The sequence below is a fragment of the Dunckerocampus dactyliophorus genome, chromosome 1 (genome assembly GCF_027744805.1).
Source record: "Dunckerocampus dactyliophorus isolate RoL2022-P2 chromosome 1, RoL_Ddac_1.1, whole genome shotgun sequence".
In the NCBI taxonomy this organism is placed as follows: Eukaryota; Metazoa; Chordata; class Actinopteri; order Syngnathiformes; family Syngnathidae; genus Dunckerocampus; species Dunckerocampus dactyliophorus.
In genome coordinates, this window is record NC_072819.1 from 19,852,242 (window position 1) to 19,872,500 (window position 20,259).

At 40.1% G+C, this 20,259-nt stretch overlaps 1 protein-coding gene across 4 annotated transcripts in view; it reads left to right on the forward strand.

Moving 5' to 3' along the window:
* Positions 1-77: 77 nt before the first annotated feature.
* Positions 78-20,259, forward strand: part of LOC129187327 (oxysterol-binding protein-related protein 2-like) — a 28,156-nt gene continuing 7,974 nt past the window's right edge. The window contains exons 1-9 of one of the 4 annotated variants that reach the window (XM_054786456.1): positions 105-179; positions 6,939-7,004; positions 13,248-13,573; positions 13,982-14,108; positions 17,928-18,003; positions 18,932-19,066; positions 19,234-19,331; positions 19,406-19,588; positions 19,678-19,785. In XM_054786456.1, coding sequence (XP_054642431.1) covers positions 13,537-13,573; positions 13,982-14,108; positions 17,928-18,003; positions 18,932-19,066; positions 19,234-19,331; positions 19,406-19,588; positions 19,678-19,785 — 764 coding nt within the window. In that variant the 5' untranslated portion in view covers positions 105-179; positions 6,939-7,004; positions 13,248-13,536. Of the gene's footprint in view, positions 180-6,938; positions 7,005-10,384; positions 10,666-10,701; positions 10,725-13,247; positions 13,574-13,981; positions 14,109-17,927; positions 18,004-18,931; positions 19,067-19,233; positions 19,332-19,405; positions 19,589-19,677; positions 19,786-20,259 lie in introns of those variants that run through there. The other 3 variants (XM_054786443.1, XM_054786451.1, XM_054786464.1) reach the window with 3 other exon arrangements.

Below are 20,259 nucleotides of genomic sequence, written 5' to 3' on the forward strand. Positions count from 1 at the left end.
ATTACTATTGGCCAGTGAGTACACCCACCCTCGCATGTGATTGGCTATCTACATGCCAGTCATTCATCCATTCCATCCCCGCTGCTAGCTACTTCCGCTTCTGTGTCAAACCCCAATGCTACACTGTTAGTTCCTTTTCTGGACTTTGTCAAAGCGTATGCGCTGCTCACGACGACTAGGTAAGAGATATTACCCTGACGTTCTTCTTGTTTGCTAATATTTGTCAAATGTTTGTAATGGTTAAGCGTTTTAAATGTCTGTTTGTTCCCTTTTAGGCCTAAAGGTGTACTAGTTAGCCCTCCACCTCTTAGCCACATTGCTAACGCTACCTGTCAATAAGCCACTTGATGATGTCCTGATGGAGCGGTGTGCCGTATTTACATATGGCCAAGAAAAATCATTTAAAGTTGTTCAAATCTCCTTTTAATACTTTAACTTGTATTACAGACATTTATTCACTTCAATATGTTTTAGCCACATCAGCTGCTGTGCAGAACGTGGTAATGATAGCAGCCAACTCAGAAATTGGGGTGTTTTTCCTCCCACAAGCTAACACTTGATATATTAAATAATTTATCACGTACCACCAATTACTTTCTAAGTCTGGGATTTCCCTTCAGATCCGTCCAAAGTGAGAACTGTGAGGGAAAGTCCATGAAAATCAGCACAAAAATAGTACAAATAGTACTGTTGAGTTTGGTGGTTTTTCCACGTAAATTGTGGAGCTTCCCCTTTATTGCAACGAGACTTGTGGGAACATCTGGGGAGTGGTGGGGTCGCACATTGTAGATATGTATTTTATCTTATTTATTGTGTATTGTGTAAAACTAAGACGGGAACTACATCAAATTAAAAGCACAAAATGAATACAGACCTACCATCCACCAGTACGACTTTTTCCGAGAAAAGATTATAACGTCGCTGTTTGATGTGTGTGGTAACAGGCAGTGTGGTGGCATTAATTAACTTTAGGGTGTGCACCTGACAAATATGCACAGTAGCACTCCATCGAACAAAGTGGGCTGGGTTGCAGCACACCGAAACACAAAGAAACAAAACAACATAAACATGCAAGAACTGTGGAATTTCTAACTGCATATAATTTTTAAAATAAAATAATGGATCATATTTCCAAAATAGATATACACTGCAAAAACAACCATACTTTAAAGAAGCCCAAATGATATTAAAATGAGATGTATTTTGTTATTTCAGGCAAAAAATTCTGCCAATGGGGTAACCAAAAGTTGCTTGGCTAGAATTCTTTTAACGACAATATTTTTCTTGTGACTTTTAAGAATATAATGAGTCCTAAATAAAACAAGTTGTTCTTAGTCACTTAGCTAGATTGAAGTAAAATGTTCTTTTATTACAAGGTAAGAAGTAAGGCAAATGCTCTTATGAGATTTTTAATTGAGACAAAATGTGCTATTATGAGGCTAGATTTTAGCCAAAATGTTTTTACATAATCTAGATGTAGGAGTAGTATTCTATTTTCTTACAATGTAGTCTCCAATTAACCAGTCATGCATACTGAGGGAAGGCGGTACACAGGGTGGAGTGTGCAAGTTCCACACAGATGTGTTCCAACGGGGATTTGAAGTCAGACTGCCTGATCATGGGGTTAAAGTACTAACCACTCGCCCACCAATTTGGGGAAAACCTATTGTCATAAAAGCGATCAGAATTCTTTTTTGGCAGGATTTGCATGTAAATTCACTTTTTTTTTTACATGTATAAACTAGATAAAAAGAGAGTAATATTTTCTTTAATCAAGTTTAATAGTTTTACACAGATTTTATAAAATTTGCTGTGCAGCCTTCACATTAGTCCAAAATCAGCAAATCTTTACAATTATTTTCTGTGTGTGAGTCCATTCTTAAATTTAGAAACAAGTTATATTATTACCATATTTTCACGACCATAAGGCACACTTAAAAGTCTTACATTTTCTCCAAAATGGACAGGGCACCTTATAATGCGGCGCGCCTTATGTTTGCACTGAGTTCCAATATCTGTAAATGTTGCTGTGTGACTCTGATGAGCGCTTCGCTCGACTGACTGGGAGCATCTCCTGCCGACACGCTGCTTATACAGTATAGAGGAAAGGTTAAAGGGGGAAGGGTGGGCGTGACAGAGGAGGCTAAAGGCACGCCTCCAGTAGGTAGTATATAGTGCTGGTATGTGCATTGTGCAAAACAACATCGGTTTGGCTAAGGCCCCTCGAAAATCGCACCTAAAAAGAGAAGCATAAGAAGCACAGTTTAAACTGCAAACTATCAGTTACGCGGAGGAACATGGGAATCGAGCAGCCGCAAGAGAATTAAAGATCAACGAAACAATGCCATCTATCCAGGGGACCAGCACGGTAGCGATACACACAACGGGGCACGGGAAGTCTGCTTTTACTGTTGTGCTTGGTTGCCATGGTAATGGACAGAAACTGTGATTTTTAAGAGGAAGACGCTGCCTAAAGAAAAGTTTCGAGCTGGAGTCATCGTTAAGACCAATCAAAAGGGCTAGAAGGACGAGGAGAAAATGGCTGAGTGGCTGAGTGACGTGTACGGAAAGACACTGGACGTTGTTTTTTTTCCCCCCATGTGACACCGTCCCTGTTGATCTGTGACTCTATGCGCGCCCATCTCACAGCCGCTGTGAAAAACCAAGTGCAGCAAATTAACTCGGAGCTTGCCATCATTCCGGGAGGCTTGATGAAGGAACTTCAACTGCTGGACATCGGTTTAAACACGGCATTTAAAGTGAAGTAGCGAGTTGCCGTGTGGGAGCGACGGATGACAGATTGCGAACACAGCTTCACTAAGACTGGGAGGCAGCGCCGATTGATTTACGTCACAATTTGTGAATTGATTGTGGATGCTTGGGCCAAAGTGTCTGCTTGCACTGTTCGAGGTTTTGCAAAAGCCAGCGTCATTTCTGAGGAGCCGCACGGCAACGAGACTGACTCTGACAATGACGAGAAGGAACCTGGCGTGTCTGATGGAGAACTTGCCCCGCTGTTCATTTGGGATACAGAAGATGAGGACTTTGTTGGATTTGTGGATGAGGATTGATCAAAAATAACCTGAGTACATAGTTAAATACTTCAATAAAGTACAACCGAACATAGTTTTGCTCCTGCTGCCTTTTTAAAAAATATACAATAGCATGCATGCTAGCATATTGTAGCGTTGCTGGGAGCACTTCCTGTTGCGCAGCATGCTGTGCGGTGCTGTTTTGGTGCAAATGCTCTTAAAGTTACATGTTTGAGCTACATAGTTGTTAGTTATTGTTCTATTGTTCTGGCCGGTATCGCAATCGGCAGCATAAAACCGTGATCGGGGCATCCCTACTCTCACTTTAATTGCTCTCAGCAACTTTACCATTAAATTAACAGTTTTGCGATGTTCTCGGTTCATGTGCTGCTGGTTTTTACTTTATGGTGGTGGTAGTGTGATGGTCTGAGGCTGCTTCAGGACTTGGAAGACTTGCTGTGACAAATGAAACCATGAATTCCATAGTCTACCAAAAAATCCTCAACGAGAATGTCTGCCATCTGCAAGTCCACCTCTGAATGGCTGAAGAAAAACAAAATGGAGACTTTGGAGTGGCTTAGTCAAAGTCCTGACCTGAATCCTATTGAGATACTGTGGCATGACCTTTAAAAAGGCGGTTCATGCCTGAAAACCTTCCAATGTGACTGAATTGCAACAATTTTTTGAGTGGGTCAAAATTCCTCCAGAGCACTGTAAGAGACTCATTGCAAGTTATCGCAAACGTTGCTGCTAAGGGTGGCCCAACCAGTTATTAGGTTTAGGGGGCAATCACTTTTTTACACAGGGCCATGTAGGTTTGGATTTTATTTCTCCCGTAATTGTAAAATGTTTAATTTAAAAACTATATTTTGTGTTCAGTTGTGTTATCATTGACAAATATTTAAATTTGTTGGATGATCTGAAACATTTAAGTGTGATAAACATACAAACAAATAAGAACTCAAGAAGGGGGCAAACACATTTTCACGCCACTGTATATAACATATACAGTATATCCATTTATACAATATACTACTTAACATTGTTTTCAAGTTTTAAAAAAATCATCTTTAAGGTGTGGCGGCTTTTGTTTTGTAGTGGCGGTGCGCCACAATTATGTAGAGGATACATGTAGCGGAAACCCTGGAATGTGAGTGTGAATGCTTATTTGTCTATATGTGCCCTGCATTTGACTGGCGACCAGTCCAAGGTGTACCCCACCTCTTGCCCAAAGACAGCTGGGATAGGCTCCAGCATACCCGCGACCCTAATGAGGATAAGCGACATAGAAGATGGATGTATGGACATACCTAAAACAAAGGACTAACAGCAAGAACTTAGGCAGGCCGGACAGAGGCAAACAGTGTTAAACTGTGGGCAGGGGGTGACTGGAATGCCAACTGCTGGAAAAGACGCTGTCTCTACATAATGTAAGTTTGGTAAGACTCCTCACTTTAATTCATGTGAGAGTCTTTTTAGTTGATTCAGTCGGTGTTGCTGTTTTGAATAGAAAAGGAGGGGGGGGGGTTATCTGGGGTGAAGAAGTTTGGGTATGGCATCTTTGAGAGAAGCAGCTACTTTTTGAGGAAATCTGATATTTTTGGTGAGCAGTTAGAACTGGTAGGACAGCGCAGAGGTCAGCAAGAAGGTTTTAAATTAAATAATTATCACCTTGGTGGAATTTGTATGCCATCCCTACAGAATATTTAATTGAATAATTTAATTGTATTGATTTTGATACAGTGTACTCATTATTGTGCCATATATTATGTTAAGGAAAAGGTGGTCTCAAAATAATGTTGACAATAATATCGTTTATCGGCAATGATTTGTAGGACAATTATTGGTGAGCAAAATTTGTTATTGTGAGAGGCCTACCAGCAGTACTAGGGCTGGGCGATATGGACCAAAAGTCACATCCCGATATTTTTAGGTTGAATATCAATATACGAGATACTGTATATCCTGATATTTTTTTAAGGAAAGTGAGTTTAGACAAAATCTAAGCCAGATATGCGTGTCAAGTTGTATTATTAAAATAAATACTTAATACTTTTGAAATTTTAAAGCTTCATGCAAGATGGCCATAAAAACTCTTATCTTAAAAGTAGCATCAAAAATAAAGTAGGCCACTCTCCTTTTTGAAATAAATATAGAAAAGGCCAAATATAATCTTTTTTTTTTTTATAACAAACCTTTAGGTATGCTCAAATCCTCAGCTAATAACAAAAGAAGAAAATATGAAGGAGTGCCTAAGAGGAAATTTTTAAAATGCCAGCAACTCTAAAATAGTTTCAATTGACCAGTACTATTTTTTTTTAGGTAAACATTTTTAGAAGACACAAGAATGGCCTTATTTTGTGCCAGCAACTTCAACCTGTCAACTGTCAACATTATGTCTGTCAGTCTTCCTTGTACATTTGTGGTAGAGCTTGTTGTGCTAAATATTGAATTGTGACTGCGAAGCTCGCTGGACATCGCGAGTCCATCGTTTTCAGCAGGTTTTTAAATCTGTTTTTTCCACTGTTGCAACGGGGACCACATCTTAGCAATGTGATGCGACACCTATTTATAATAGCACAGCACTTTGCTTTTCCTTTCATAAGGGTCATAAGTCATAAGTTGGTGAAAAATATTTTTTTATGCTCTGAATTTGAAGTACCTCCACATTACTAGCGACCGCTTATTCCTTGCTGTCGCTTCGACTGGAGGCACAGGGCTTCTGCTCTGCCCCTCCTCCCTCCTCCTGCATGCAGGGATGAGGGAGATGCAGCACAAATCCAGTATATATTGATATCAACGATATGGTTGGTTTTGATACCGTGCTTGTAGTAAATATCGATATTTTTAAAATATCAATATATCGCCCAGCCCTAAGCAGTACACAAATGGGAAGCCACAAAAGCATTTTGAACCTTTTGGGTAATGTTGAAACAATGGTGCTTGGTACTTGAAGTTGTGCATAACTACATCAAGTCGGCCACGTTACTCATCCTCAGTCTTACATCTGTTATGATGCAAAGAAATATCCTTGTTTGCTTGAGTCACTGCATACTGCTTCAGTTTAGTGTTTCGTTCTCCATTTATTGTTGATGTGTGTGGTTCAAATTATGCGAACAGGAAATTTGCAAATACATGTGCCAATGTTGCAGCAGTGGCAAACTGCTACACTGAGCACATATGTAGCAGAGGTCAATCACTGTGAAGATTTGATTTAAAAATATCAAATATGCCATTTCTGAGAGATTGAAGATTACCAGGTTCAAATCCCATGAGTTGGTTACTTGGCACTTAAGTCTAAGGTCCCACTAGCAAATGGGGAAAATAATAATCACATTCTATTCTTACAACCTGTTTTAATCTGATTCTAGAACAAATGGCACCAACAGATGGCATTTCTTTTGCTCGTCCCACATTTGCAATGTGTAGTCACCAGGGAATGAGGGAGAGTTTGAGCTCCAGTCTAGGTACCCCTTTAAGAAGCAGGTAAACAATACTGTATATTGTTTAAAAGAGCCGTGTTACCATAGGGTAACGCGGCTCTTTCATACAATATACAATATTGTTTATTGTGTATATGATCAGGCGTCTTTCATCTTGTTTTTGGTTGGCTCGCAGTCTTATTCTTAGCTATTGAGTTGGGCCAACTGAGAAAACAGGCCTACACAATAATTACTATAATAATTAGTAAAGTTATAAAATATTATTATTTTCACACTTCAAAATATGCACTCAGCTCAATACATCATTATGTTTTGCTTATGCTTATTTACCTGTAAGTCTGTGTTTTACTTTAAATTTTACGGGCTGTGTCTTAAAGACGTTAGTGTTTTCCTCATGTGGAATCAATAAAATTATTTATCACAGATAGTTCATTGAAATTCATTGTTTTGTCCTCAAATCAAGGCATGATCCATGGCAGTAAAGTTTGTAGAGATGGACTGTGTGTAGGTGGGAAACCGGTATGTTGAGGTGAGTCACCTTGGTTTTTGTTTTTGTTTCTGTTTTGTCTTCTCATAATCTTCATAATTGAAAGGAAATGTACTGTAACAAGTTGATTCATTTTTGCTTTTTTCAGCAGGGTGATTGATAAGATAGTTTGATCTATGATAATATATGGCTAATAAGAGACATTTGATGTATAAATTAGGCTGGGTGGTAATATTTGAGTAGATGATTACATGATTGTCAAGCGTTTGGTTGATTGTGCGGAATTGATTGTTAATGATGTTTTGAAGCATTTGAGGCAAAATGGAGTGCACTACTTGGCTACTTGGCAACCAGCAGAGACGCTGTTGTGCAGTCTCAACTAGTTTGTTGTTTTACAATGAGCAACTTGAGTAAGTTGAGCTACATTTGCGTTACAGAACAGCACGTGCTTGTGTGGCGATGCGTCCGTCCGTGTGTGTGTGTGTGTGTGTGTGTGTGTGTGTGTGTGTGTGTTAAGAATCCTCCTGAATTCATTTTCTGACCTGGGCCGTTGGCACTTCTGCACGCTTGGGGGGGGATGCCGCATGCCGCATGCCGCACGCCGCATGCCGCATGCCGCTGTGGTGGCTGCTGGTGGGGCCGGGCTGTGTGATGGTGTGGGGCTTGGTCTTGCTCGCTTGCGGGGACTGTGGGACTGGGTGGCGGGCGGGGGGTGGTGAGCGTGCGCCTGGGGGCTGCTTGCTTAAGCCCCGGTCACACCGCCCGAACTTTGCTGTAACGTCCCTGGAGCGGTGAAAAAAATCGTCACCGCTCGTAACCGCGCACAAAATAGGAAAAAAAATAGAAAACACGGGCGTTGTCCTAGCGGTGCACCGCTGAAGCCGCCGTTGCTTTAGTGTTGGTTTAACGGTAGCGAACGTTGGTTTAGCGGTGACGCGAGCGTCGATAGAGCGGTGTTCTGCGCATGCGGGCTGGTGGCATCCTCATGATTTGCTGGAAGGCTCGTGGATCCTCATTCGCAGTCCCACAGTGCCCTCTAGTGTGTCTCTGCAAACACAACAACTGTCTGACCCACACAACTCTTGTTGTGTGTTGCCAACAGCTTGTTGCAATCTGAAGAGGTTCTGATTCTGCTGCTGGACTCGTGCACCAATCATAGCAAGTCTCTCAGTATCCATGGTAGTACAGTTTTACTGTAACTTTGAGCAAATTCGATATAACTGAGGTCTGCACTCAACAGCTATTCCAAATGGGCTCCCTATATTTATAGCGAAATTATGCTCCGCCTCCGACACCTCCATACCAACGGCAAACCAAAGTTCATCACCGCAATGGATCGCTGCTTCATCGCTGCTTCAACGCCTGACACCGTTCCAGCAATCCCGTGTCCGCTCGTAAAACGCTTACAGCCGCTCCAACTAAGTTTGTGCAACGTTTAATCACCGCCTGGGAAAAACTGGCGAAGCAGCAGTGGTCCAGCGTTCAAGATTTCTGCGTTGGCGTAGCGGACCCAAGCATCCACGAACTTCCATCTAGCGGCGCCAAATTTTGACTGGGCGTTGTTGGAGCCGTGATGAACTTTGCTGTAGCGGAAAATTGCCCGCTCCTCACCGCTGGCAATATTTTGTGCAGGTCAAAACTTTTGGAGCAGTAGGAGGGACCTTCAGCGGTGGCCGAGCGTATACGGCGTTGCCTTAATGGGGGCCAACTTCTGTTAAACGGTGGTGTGCGGTTACGAGCGGTGATTTTTTTTCACCGCTCCATGGACGCTACAGCAAAGTTTGGGCGGTGTGACCGGGGCTTAACATAAACACCTACAGTGATACCTGTACATACTGTATACACACTCGTTGTACATACTGTAAGTACAGTCAAACCTGTCTATAGCGGCCACTAAAGGGAAACGGCAAAAGTGGCCACTATAGGCAGGTGGCCGTTATAGACAGGTTGGCGGCCATTTTGAATTTGTGCGTGCACATATTAACATGTCTATTAACATGTCTGTTAATATGTCTAACAAGCTTGTTGTGTTTGCAGATACATATAATTATACTGTTACATGTTGACCAGTAGAGGGCACTGTGGGACTGCGGATAAAAGTTGTAAAGAACTACTAGGTTAATAAACCTCTGTTAATAAAGCGATTAAAGTGCAGTGAGTCTCTCCTTCCCCACAACAAGGAGCATTACAGTATTGACCAGTGCACATTGTCTCACACCAGGAAATAAACGGTGTCACTGTCTGCAACAAGCTCCAAAAAAGACGGCTTATTTTTACAACTGACAGTTTGTGTGGATCTTGTGAATGATTGTGACTGAGCTACGACTCAGTAATTGAAGTCTACACACGACGGCTTCATTGCTTAAAAAAATGGGTGGCGCTGGCCGTGTTAGACAGGTGGCCGCTATACACAGGGTTTATAACATGCAAATTTACTGGGGTGATTTTTCAGTGGCCGCTATAGGCAGGTGGCTGTTCTATACGGGTGGTTGCTAAGACAGGTTTGACTGTACTTCCCCACATAACTCACTGGTTTATCCTTAGTGTTATCATGTTCTTGCTTTTATTAACGTGATGGTGATGTCGGCAATAAGATTATAGTTATTACAATTGTGTGCATTACAGTTATTGCCATTCTGTTCACTATCATGGTTAATATTTTAATATTCATATTTTATGTTTAATATGTTGTAATATTACTATTATATTATGACTGTTTAAATTTAGTACACTCCTGATCAAAATCTTTAAACAGCCTATTTCAGTTTAATTGTTGTTTTCAATGAATTACTTTTACTAAATGCTTTTTGTCTCACTCCCCCTTCTTGTTTTTGCATATTGTAGCTCTACTTAAAACCTCATTAAGATCCAAATGTATAAAATGCAAATTCTCGCAATTTTTCAACTGGTTTTAAGATTTTGATCAGGAGTGTATTATCACTGTAGCTGTTATTTTGTCCTAACCATTATGGTTTTTATGGCTGTCATAGACATTTGCTGATGTAGTCCTGTTTGTTTCTGTTTTGTTATTTGTTGTTGCATTTGTTGTTGTTGTTGTTGCTGTTGTTCTTGTCTCTCGCTGTATTGTCCCCGCAGTCACCCCTCTGTTTTATTTTCTCTTCTTTTTTATCCCCTCCTGACCTGGTCTGGCCGCTCCCAATATGCATACAAAACATCAAATAAAGTCAAATAAAATCTATTATTAAAACAGCGGAAGAATATATTACACTTTCCCTGGCAGAGAAAATCTGTTTAGCATGTAAGGGCATTGAGATTAACAATACTATCTGCCCTAATGGCTGGACAGGACAAGAAAAAAAGATCCACGGGCCACAAATGGCCGCCAAGCTGGACCTTGGACACGCCTGGCTGTACCGGTTTGGTACTGGTTACCATTTTTCTCAAGCTGCTGCACTTCTCTTGAGTTCTTTCTTTGCCGCTGTGCTTATCTTGGGATTTTTGTTGTTCGTGTGAAATTGGCTTGAAGCTTTTCAGTCTGTAGAGGTGTGTCTTGTGTCGATGTAGGTGTGTGTGTCAAGAAAGAAAGAACTGTGTATGTTTTGTCACTGCTTAGAACTTTTTCTTTTGATTTTTTTTTTTGGAGTGTCTTTTAGTCATGCCATGTCTGTGCAGTGCAGCAACATGACAGCTAATTCCGTGGCTCTTTACTGGATTTATCAGAGTTTTTATTTTATTACTACTGGTAAGTTTGGCAGTGGGGTTGCCACAGTAACTTCTTTGTTACAAGAAGGAAATGATTAGGTGAGGTCCACAGGGTCGGAGGAATGTTCGTTTTATTAATAATATGCATGCTTGTTGGCCACCAGATTATTTGGATGAATGCTATACTGGTTATATTTGATTAAGTATGGTAAAAATGTTCTAATTTAGTGTGTCTTTTAGGTATTGACAAAAGACGTGAGTTTGGTCCAAAGAAAATATGTCAGTGTTGGTGATAAGATGAGTTGAGTTTTTCGTAAAGGTTACCATTCAGTAGTTGGACTAAAAGTCAAGAGAACATACTAGTTTCCTCAGCCAGTACATTAGTCTACAGTATATTATGTTTCCTATACTTTATTATATTGTTGTTCTGCAGATACAGTTATGCACAAAATTACTCATACCCATTTTGAGTTAATGTGAGTGTTTATTTGTTGAATGAGTGCTCAAGGACGTTTCCAGACTATTTAGGCCGTGAAAGTATTCACCATATTAATTGTTCTGCACATTTTCAAATGTGCTAATAAAAGATCTTAGTAACTTCTAGCATAATATAAAAAAATCTAATATAGATTGATAGCAACTACACATTTAGAATATCAGATATAGCCGTTGTAAGAGAGTATTAATATCACTTTTTGGTGATACTTAAAAAGTATATTAAAAGTAGCTAAAAGTTACTACACATTAAATGAGAAAGATCATTTTAACTATGGCCAGAGGATGAAACATTTGGGGCTTGAATGAGCTTTTTGTGTGGTCCTGATCTATCTGCTACATACCTTTTTAACTGCTTCACTAGTGGTATGAAATTGGGAGCTTGGAATCCAACAAGTCTATATGTGCTATAGCCCAAGGATAGCTTTTCAGCCAATAGACACCTCAGGTGGTTTGTGCTGTGACATTTGGGAATTAATCTAATGTTTGAATAGTTTTTCAAAAGAACACCAATGACTGTGTTGGTTGTACCGTGCATTTGTTTTGTATTGTGTCAGTGCAATTGTGTTGTTGAAAATAAGGTTTGGTTCGTTCCAATTTCTATAATAGTCTATATTATGTTGGTCTTAGGGTAACTGATGATCTACTCCAAGAAGTGTTTGCTTACCTTCGGGGATCACAAGGGGATTTCACACTGTTAATTAATTGCATTATGAATAGAACATCCAGCCTTTTACATAGTAATTGAGGTTGTAAAATGCTACGCAGAGGAAATATGCAGTGAACAGCAATAGCTCATCCAAAGCCTTATTTATTGTTGTTATTGACATTGGGACTGTAAAGCTAAACCTCTGCTACAACTGATGAGTCAGAGTATCAGTCAATATTCTTTATATTAACAATGTAGGCTGTGTCACAATGAAAATATTTCATTGCATGGGTTACCCTATTTGTTACTGTGCAGGTTAAGCATTTTGCTTCTAGTACGGACGAGCATTAGATGTAGAACTGCAACGATGAATCGATTATTAATATTATTAATCCAATTAATTGAGAATTATTTTGGTAATCGATTAATCTTTTAATTTAAAAATGTACTGTAAATATCCTATCAGCCTCTCAAATGCGACTTTTAAAATTTCCTTAGTCATCCATGAAAGCAGACCTATTATCTCTGTGTTTCAGGCAAAACCAGATAGTCACACACATCAGCTTTGACTTTGGAAAAGAGCAATCAACATTTTCGCCTTTTTCTGATATCTTGCGAAGCAAACCACTGCAGAGATATATACGTAGAGCGTGCGTAAGAACATTCTCATGTAAAGTATGGGACTTATGCACTTGTACTTGTGTGTAGGTAAATGCACATATTTATGTACAACTTTTACCATGTGTACACACAAAACCTAGTTGTAGAACAGTAAAACTACAAATAGCTATGGCTGTGCCTGTCCAGTGCAGGCCATATCATCTTGCTACGTACTTCACAACTTGACCACAGCCAAACGTAAAGCCCGCCCCTAAAGTTGATTTATTTATTTGTTATTTATTTCTTTGTGATGCACATGTAGCAGTCTGTGCCAGTGACTTGTTGATTTGCAGCAGAGTGTTGGCGATGTTTGTCAGTTGATTATACTTCTCGAGTTGTTTATACTTTTGTACTTCAATTTTGGTGTCAGAGAAATTCCTCTTCCTCGTCCTCTTTGCTATGATTTTGGTGAGGGAAAAAGTTAATTCATGCATTCTTAAAGGGACTGCTGCTAAGAGGTGGAAATTTTAAATGTGTGTTTTTTTTTTTTTAAACAGATTAATCGATTCATCGGAAATATAATCAACCGACTAATTGATTATTAAAGTAATCGTTAGTTGCAGCCCTAATGAGATGATTGTATTGTGTGGTTTGACTTGAATTTTGCTCTGAGGATCATTTATGATTTTGGGTGTCCAAATGGAATCAACATTAGCAATTCTTGCAGTTCCTGTCTGTAAACTAGCTTTTCAATTAATGTAACTATTCTCGTCTAGCCTCTATCTTTAGAGCCATTTTGAATTTAGTTACCTCCACAAAGGCTAGTTATACAAATCCTCAATCATTTACATTTAAATATCTTTTTTTCCTCTCCACAGATTTCTAATTTGCCTCCATCATCAACAAAAAGAGACACAAACTTAAACTCTGTGCTGCATCCAGCTTTGTCTGTTGGCCCAAAGGCAGACATTTGCTGGTGTGTAAACAAACCATCTCTCCTAAACATTCTGTGGAGACTTAAGCACAAGCGGCGTGCTGCTGCTGTGACGATCCAGAGGCTCCTTGACTGACGGGTTCCATCCAGAGGAAGACTCAAAGTGCTGCTGTCAACATGTGCTAGGAGCGGAACAGTCAACAATCAATATTGGTCAGCTTTGACTCCAGAAGATGAGCAATGACGATGTGTTCTACGACGCCGTCACAGGTTAGCACTTAGTGCTGATATGAACACAATTTACAGTACTTGAACATACAGTATTTTCTTCTTTAAAGTTGCAGCATAATATGTTACATTTTTTGAATAAATTGGTTTCAGGCTCAAACAGTTATTACAAAGCCATTGTTAACTATACTGGCAATGTAATATTTTTACATTATTAATTGAGAATAGTGAGTACTAATAATGAGAAGTTAACCACTGAAATAAAATGAAAATAAAGTAAAACCCTTTCCTATGTTATAATAAGTTCATTTTCTGGATCTATTATTATAATCACAATTTTCCTCTTTACCGTCCTGAAACCCTTCCACTCTGTGGTGGTGTCACAAAAAACACTTGTTAATCCTTTTAATGCCCACAAAGTGGTAAGCTTACATGTGCTCTGCTTTACAGGCATAGATTCAGACGAGTCGTATGAAGGGGTGTCAGAGTCCATTTACAAAGATGCACTGGTGTTTGACAGCAGCAGTCGGAGGAACAACGACTCAAAGCTGCAGGAGAATGGCGTCAGGAAACACAGGTACTGCTGCATTCCTGCACCACCTTCCAGATATGGCTTGTGGATTAGGCCGCATCAATAATAACGCTACTAGAAACAATTTGCACCCTATCAAACCGTCCCTATCAAGGTGGTGCCAAAACTACTTTCAACTGCTTTGTTTTTGGTTGCTTTACAGTGATCACTTGACATTTAATTAACATTTCTTTAACACTGTAAGTAACTTAATTGTCTTCATTGTCACTGTGGCTGTTATTATTGCCAGGGTGTATTTGAAGGTTTAAACACATACTGGGGACGTGTTGTGTACCTCCCAACATCTATGTAAACAGGTTTCAAAATGTTGTACTATGCAGGGAACTTGAGTTCCCGTTTCAAAGTTGGTGGGTGTAGAGCTGCGACGTCATACAAGGAGTAGGGCTGCCTTGTAACAGCGTTGTCTGTTCCAGCTCGATATAACATAATAATAGGGACTATTTTGTAAAAATGTGAACAATTACAGGCTATAGAACTGCCATTACAGTTTAGCCAGCATTGTACAATTTGAAGGATGTCGTACTGGGATGACGTCAGGAGCTACAGTGCTACAGAGCGTAGATGCTGTCTTTTAAAGTTAGTTATGCTGAACATGAATTGACTTACATCTATGAAATTAATGTTTTTTGCAAAAAATGTGTGCTATTTACACGTGTTTAAGAATTTGGGATGACCTTTGAGCAGTTAGTGTAATGCAGGGGTCACCAACGTTTTTTCTTGCGAGAGCTACTTTTAGAAAATGAAAATGGCCACGAGCTACTCATTTTTGTAGAAATGATTTCCATACCTTATTTCAACCCAAACAGATCAAATATGCCTGTTTTACCAAAACATTCACAAAATGCTGGTATCCAAAACTCATATTTTATGTTTCAGAATACATTTCTTTCTATTGTTCTCACATTATTAACTGAAAACCTGAATGAAAAGCAGGCTTGCAGGCACCTCATGTGGTCGTGGGGGGCTACCTGGTGACCCCTGGTGTAATGCATGTTTTGACAGCTCTGCAGCAATTCAGCTGAGTTTGTTGAGATGCTTGAAGATGGCGCATTGGTAGTAGTGATCCACAAAGCTGACGTAGCTCCAGCTGACTGGTGACCAGCTGGGTTGGGCTGTAGCCCCTGAAGCGACCAAATTAATTTTTTCCTGTTTACATTTTTTAGAATTACATTTTTTACTTTTTTCACATATTTTACTAGCATAGAGTGTGTGCTATCTAGGGTAGTGAATAAAATGTCCACGAATGAAATGCAAAAATCCTTACATTTATTGATGCAATACATGATTGACCCATTTTGTCCTCTAATTCAGAAATGGATTTAGGTTGCCTAACTTTTGTAATGGGATATTAGCCTCAGCACATATTGCTAATTCCAGTAACATTATTAATGTACTGTAAGATATTTTTATGGCACCCTTATTTTGTTTACACAATTAGACAAATGTGACAAAGAGCGCTCTTATTTTTGAAGGCCGGAAGTGTGTTGTGAGTTTGAGAATGTCAGTTAACGGTTGATACGAGCTGGGTGCATGAATAAACGAGCCTCTTGTCTTTTTTCCACTCAGAACATGCACGTCGTCAGTGGGCATTGTAAAATGGTCCTTACATTATAAAATTGTCCTTAAATTAAAGTGGTCAAACACAACACGGTGAAAATATACTCATCCAGCCTGAGTCGTGCACGCACACCCACACAGCTGCACTTGCACACTCTGCTAAACTAATCTAACCCCATTAGTTTCCATTCACGCCCCATAACAGAGGAGTTTCCAAGGTTTTTTGCTGCCTTTTCGACATGTTTAGTAGTGTTTGTGATGAGATTAAACCACGAGTGAGTGACTCGCCAGGGCAATACTTCCCCACACGAACTTTCCTCTTCTCACGATGACGTCATTTCATTCACGCGTCTCCGTTAACGCAGAAATTATATGGCCCTACACACAATGTTCCTTCTTCTGATAGCAGACCAGTTAGACCACATGCACTGCTTATCTACTACCAATGCTTTCATTCTTACCTGAGCATGTTAGATCAGATAAATTTGCACCAGGAGTACACACAGGCTGTGTCTCAGTTCACACACATTCGTACTTACACTTAGCCCTTTGAGTGCATAAGAGCGTTCACACTGAGAAGTACGGCAAAATGCAGTGTGCCGTCAGTACTGGATGTTGCACTGAAATTGCTGAAAATGTTGGGTGCGCAGTGATGGACTCTTACCACCCTAATTAGTTGCCATTTTTGCAATGTAACAGAATAGAAGGGATTAACTAGAGTGGTTACAATTTGCAATTAAAAAGGAGGATAACATAAAGAAGCAGTGGATAAATATTCTGATCATCATTTCTGGTCCGTTTGCAACAACAGTAATTGATTTGGGACAGCACTGCACTGTCAAAATTTGCATCCTGAGGAATGAAGTACACAATAAGGGTTTGAATAGTGTGCATCATATTTTTATTTTTAGTATATGTAAGTTTCTTATTGGCTGAAGTGCAGCATTAAAGGGATAGTTCGGATTTTTTGACATGAAGTTGTATGACATCCCCATCAGCAGTGTAGTGTATCAACAGTTACTCACCCCCCACTTTGTTCCGTGTGCGGAGTTCTGGTCGGATTTCGGCGAAAAGGAGCGTAGTTCTGATTAGTTGCTGGGGTCACTTAAGTAAAGAGTTTGACTTCTCAAAACAATATGCGTTCTAAAGAGTAATACATTTGCATCACAAAACCGTTGCTAACAAAAAAACTCAGACGTCTCAGTCGCTCTGCATTATTTCCTCTCCATTCGTATCACCACGCACTCTCGCCTGTCCATTGTTGTGTGTGTGTGTGTGTGTGTGTGTGTGTGTGTGTGTGTGTGTGTGTGTGTGTGTGTGTGTGTGTGTGTGTGTGTGTTCCCCAATGTTTACCTCCACGGATGGAGTCTTTCTCCGCTGTGGAACACATACACAACAAGACCCGTAGTAAAGACCTACAATACGGCTGTCGTACGTGTATTGCTAGGTTACTAGGCTGAATGTACATGGTATGGTACCCTATTAAAGAATATTATATTATTAATTATATTATATTATTAAAGAGTCATAAGATATCTGATACTCCATGAACTGTTGATTTTCAGAATACCGCTGTTCATGAATGCACCGCGCTCGCCATGACTGTGATTGGTGGATAATGAGGAAGTGTCGTGTTGCTGTTGTGGACAGCACTACGTCAAAATGTTAGTGCGGTGTTGTGGTTTGAACTGAGCATTGCTGTTGGCATGCTGAAAGAGCGTTACATGTTGTTTGCCTCTGTTGAGGCGTACAAGACGTTACTTGCACATTATTGCCTTTTAGCATTAGTTGCAGGTGGCTGAGTCTACATTCATTTAGCACCGAAATGAGGCACCGATAGCCATTTAGTTTCTCACTCTGTGAATAGTGATTGTATTCATTATGGTCTTGAAGGTCTTACATTTGATTTGTTGAAACCTGGAGAGACCTTGCGCATGGATCTGCGCTCACACGACAAATACTTTTTCTTTTGTGACCGCTTGTATTTGATTTCCGAGTTAATCGATGATGCAAGAAACACTTCCATCACTTTTAATGTGTACCACTTGGGAATTTGGTACAGCTCTGAACCGAACCGAAAGCTCCGTAACGAAAAATTCAAATACCAATAGAATGTACCATTATACCCCTAATCACTACATTCATACTCTGAGCTACTCTTGATATATTACAAAATAACAAATCCTCTGGAACAGCTGCCTGTATTTTCTCCATTCATGCACAATCATTTCCTCTTTTCCACTCCAGGACATCATTACCTGCCCCCATGTTTTCCAGAAGCACTGTTAGTGTGTGGAGTATACTTAAGAAATGCATCGGGATGGTAAGGATGGTCTGATTTCTTAGTGCAAATGTATGTTATTTTGAAGGAATAAAAAGAATTATGTTATAAAAGGTAAGTTAAGTAAATCTGAATGACCATTAAAGTGGTGTTTGTGATGATGGGCTGCATCTGTGCATGATGTTGGTCATTCACGTAGTCATAAAGGGATAGTTTGGATTTTTTGACATGAAGTTGTATGACATCCCCATCAGCAGTGTAGTACATCAACAGTGACTTACCCCCCACTTGGTCGCGTGAGCCCAGTTCTTGTCCGATTTGGGTGAGAAACGTAGTTCAGGTTAGTTGCTGGGGTTACTTAAGTAAAGAGTTTGGCTTCTCAAAACAATATGCGTTCTAAAGAGTAATACATTTGCATGACAAAAATCCCTCCTTGAAAAAATCTGACCTCACAAATCACTCGACTTTACTTTCTCTGACGTTGTATTAATACATGCTATCGGCTGTCCATTGTTGTGTATGTGATGAAGATGCATCCGCCGCGAGCATCGCAGCCATCTTGTTGACGTATGTGTTCCACAGCAGATGAAGATGCGAGTGTCAGTCATCTTCATCACATACACAACAATGGACAGCCGGTAGCACGCATTAATACGACGTCAGAGAAAGTAAACCCAAGTGATTTATGAGGTCTGATTTTTATTTTTATTTTTGGAGGAGGCATTTTTGTCATGCAAATGTATTACTCTTTCGAATGCATATTGTTTTGAGAAGCCAAACTCTTTACTTAAGCAGCCCCAGCAACTAACCGGAACTAGGTTTCTCATCGACCAGAACTGGGCTCACGGGACCAAGTGGGGGGTGAGTGACCATTGATGGACTACACTGCTGATGGGGATGTCATACAACTTCAGGTAAAAAAAATCCGAACTATGCCTTTTAAGGCTAAATCTAAAATCATGTATTTTAGGAACTCTCCAAGATCACCATGCCTGTTGTCTTCAACGAACCTCTCAGCTTCCTGCAGAGAATCACAGAATACATGGAACACACTTACCTCATCAACAGAGCCTGCTTGCTGTCTGACTCCATAGAGCGCATGAAGGTAAGACAGGGACACTCCATAGAACACACAAAAGGAAGTAGGGAATAACTGCACATTTCTTCTTTGTTCATCATATTCAGTGATAATGGTTGGATGATAATACAGTAGAATGTTATCACAAAAGAGTAACTGCTTGACACCCTAAAGGTGTAATTCTGTCTCCTCAGGCAGTGGCTGCGTTTGCTGTGTCATCTGTTGCGTCTCAGTGGGAGCGAACTGGAAAACCCTTCAACCCTCTACTGGGAGAGACTTATGAACTCATCAGGTACACACACACACCTCAGTGTTTACCAGTGTTACCAGTATGTTAATCTTTCATACTCCTCCCCGCCTCTTCAGAGAGGATCAAGGTTTCCGGCTGATAGCAGAGCAAGTATCCCATCATCCCCCAGTGAGTGCCTTCCACGCCGAAAGCCTGGCTGGAGACTTCGTCTTCCACGGCTCCATCTACCCTAAACTAAAATTCTGGGGAAAGAGTGTTGAAGCAGAGCCTAAAGGGACCATCACACTCGAGATACTTAAGTGAGTCGTTTCCTATATGTCTTCTGTTCAACACACCTTTTTTTTTATTTCTTCTCATCATGCCAGCCTTCCTTTTCTTTATGACCTAGGCACAATGAGGCATACACTTGGAGTAACCCTCACTGCTGTGTGCACAACATCATCCTGGGGAAATTATGGATAGAGCAGTATGGAACAGTGGAAATAGTCAACCATAGGTAAACTCCACACACCATGCAGCTTTAATGCTGTTTGTCGTTTTTGTAATAACTAGATAACTGTCTGTAAAGAAATGTCTGGAAAATCGATCCTGATGATAATAACAAGTGTCAGCTCTAATTAGACTACGGTGATGCATGCACTCCTTTTGAAGGATTATTGTTAATAAGAATTGATTGCCTTCACAATGAAAGGAACTAAGTCTTTAAAATGTATGATTGTATGGCTTCCTTGTACCCGAACATATACAAAAAGCTTCTCAATCAAAATCTCCATCTGTTCAAGCGCTCCTGATCAGGTACTTTTAATTCCTGGATATGATTTATAAGCCTTTGTTGATGCAGAATGGGTCTGCAATATTTGTGTTAGCACAGTCAAATTCACACTCTTGCAATAATAAACACCTTTGCATTTGCAAAAATTTCACATTACATTTTCACTTGGACACAATTACAATCTTGCCCCTGAGATAT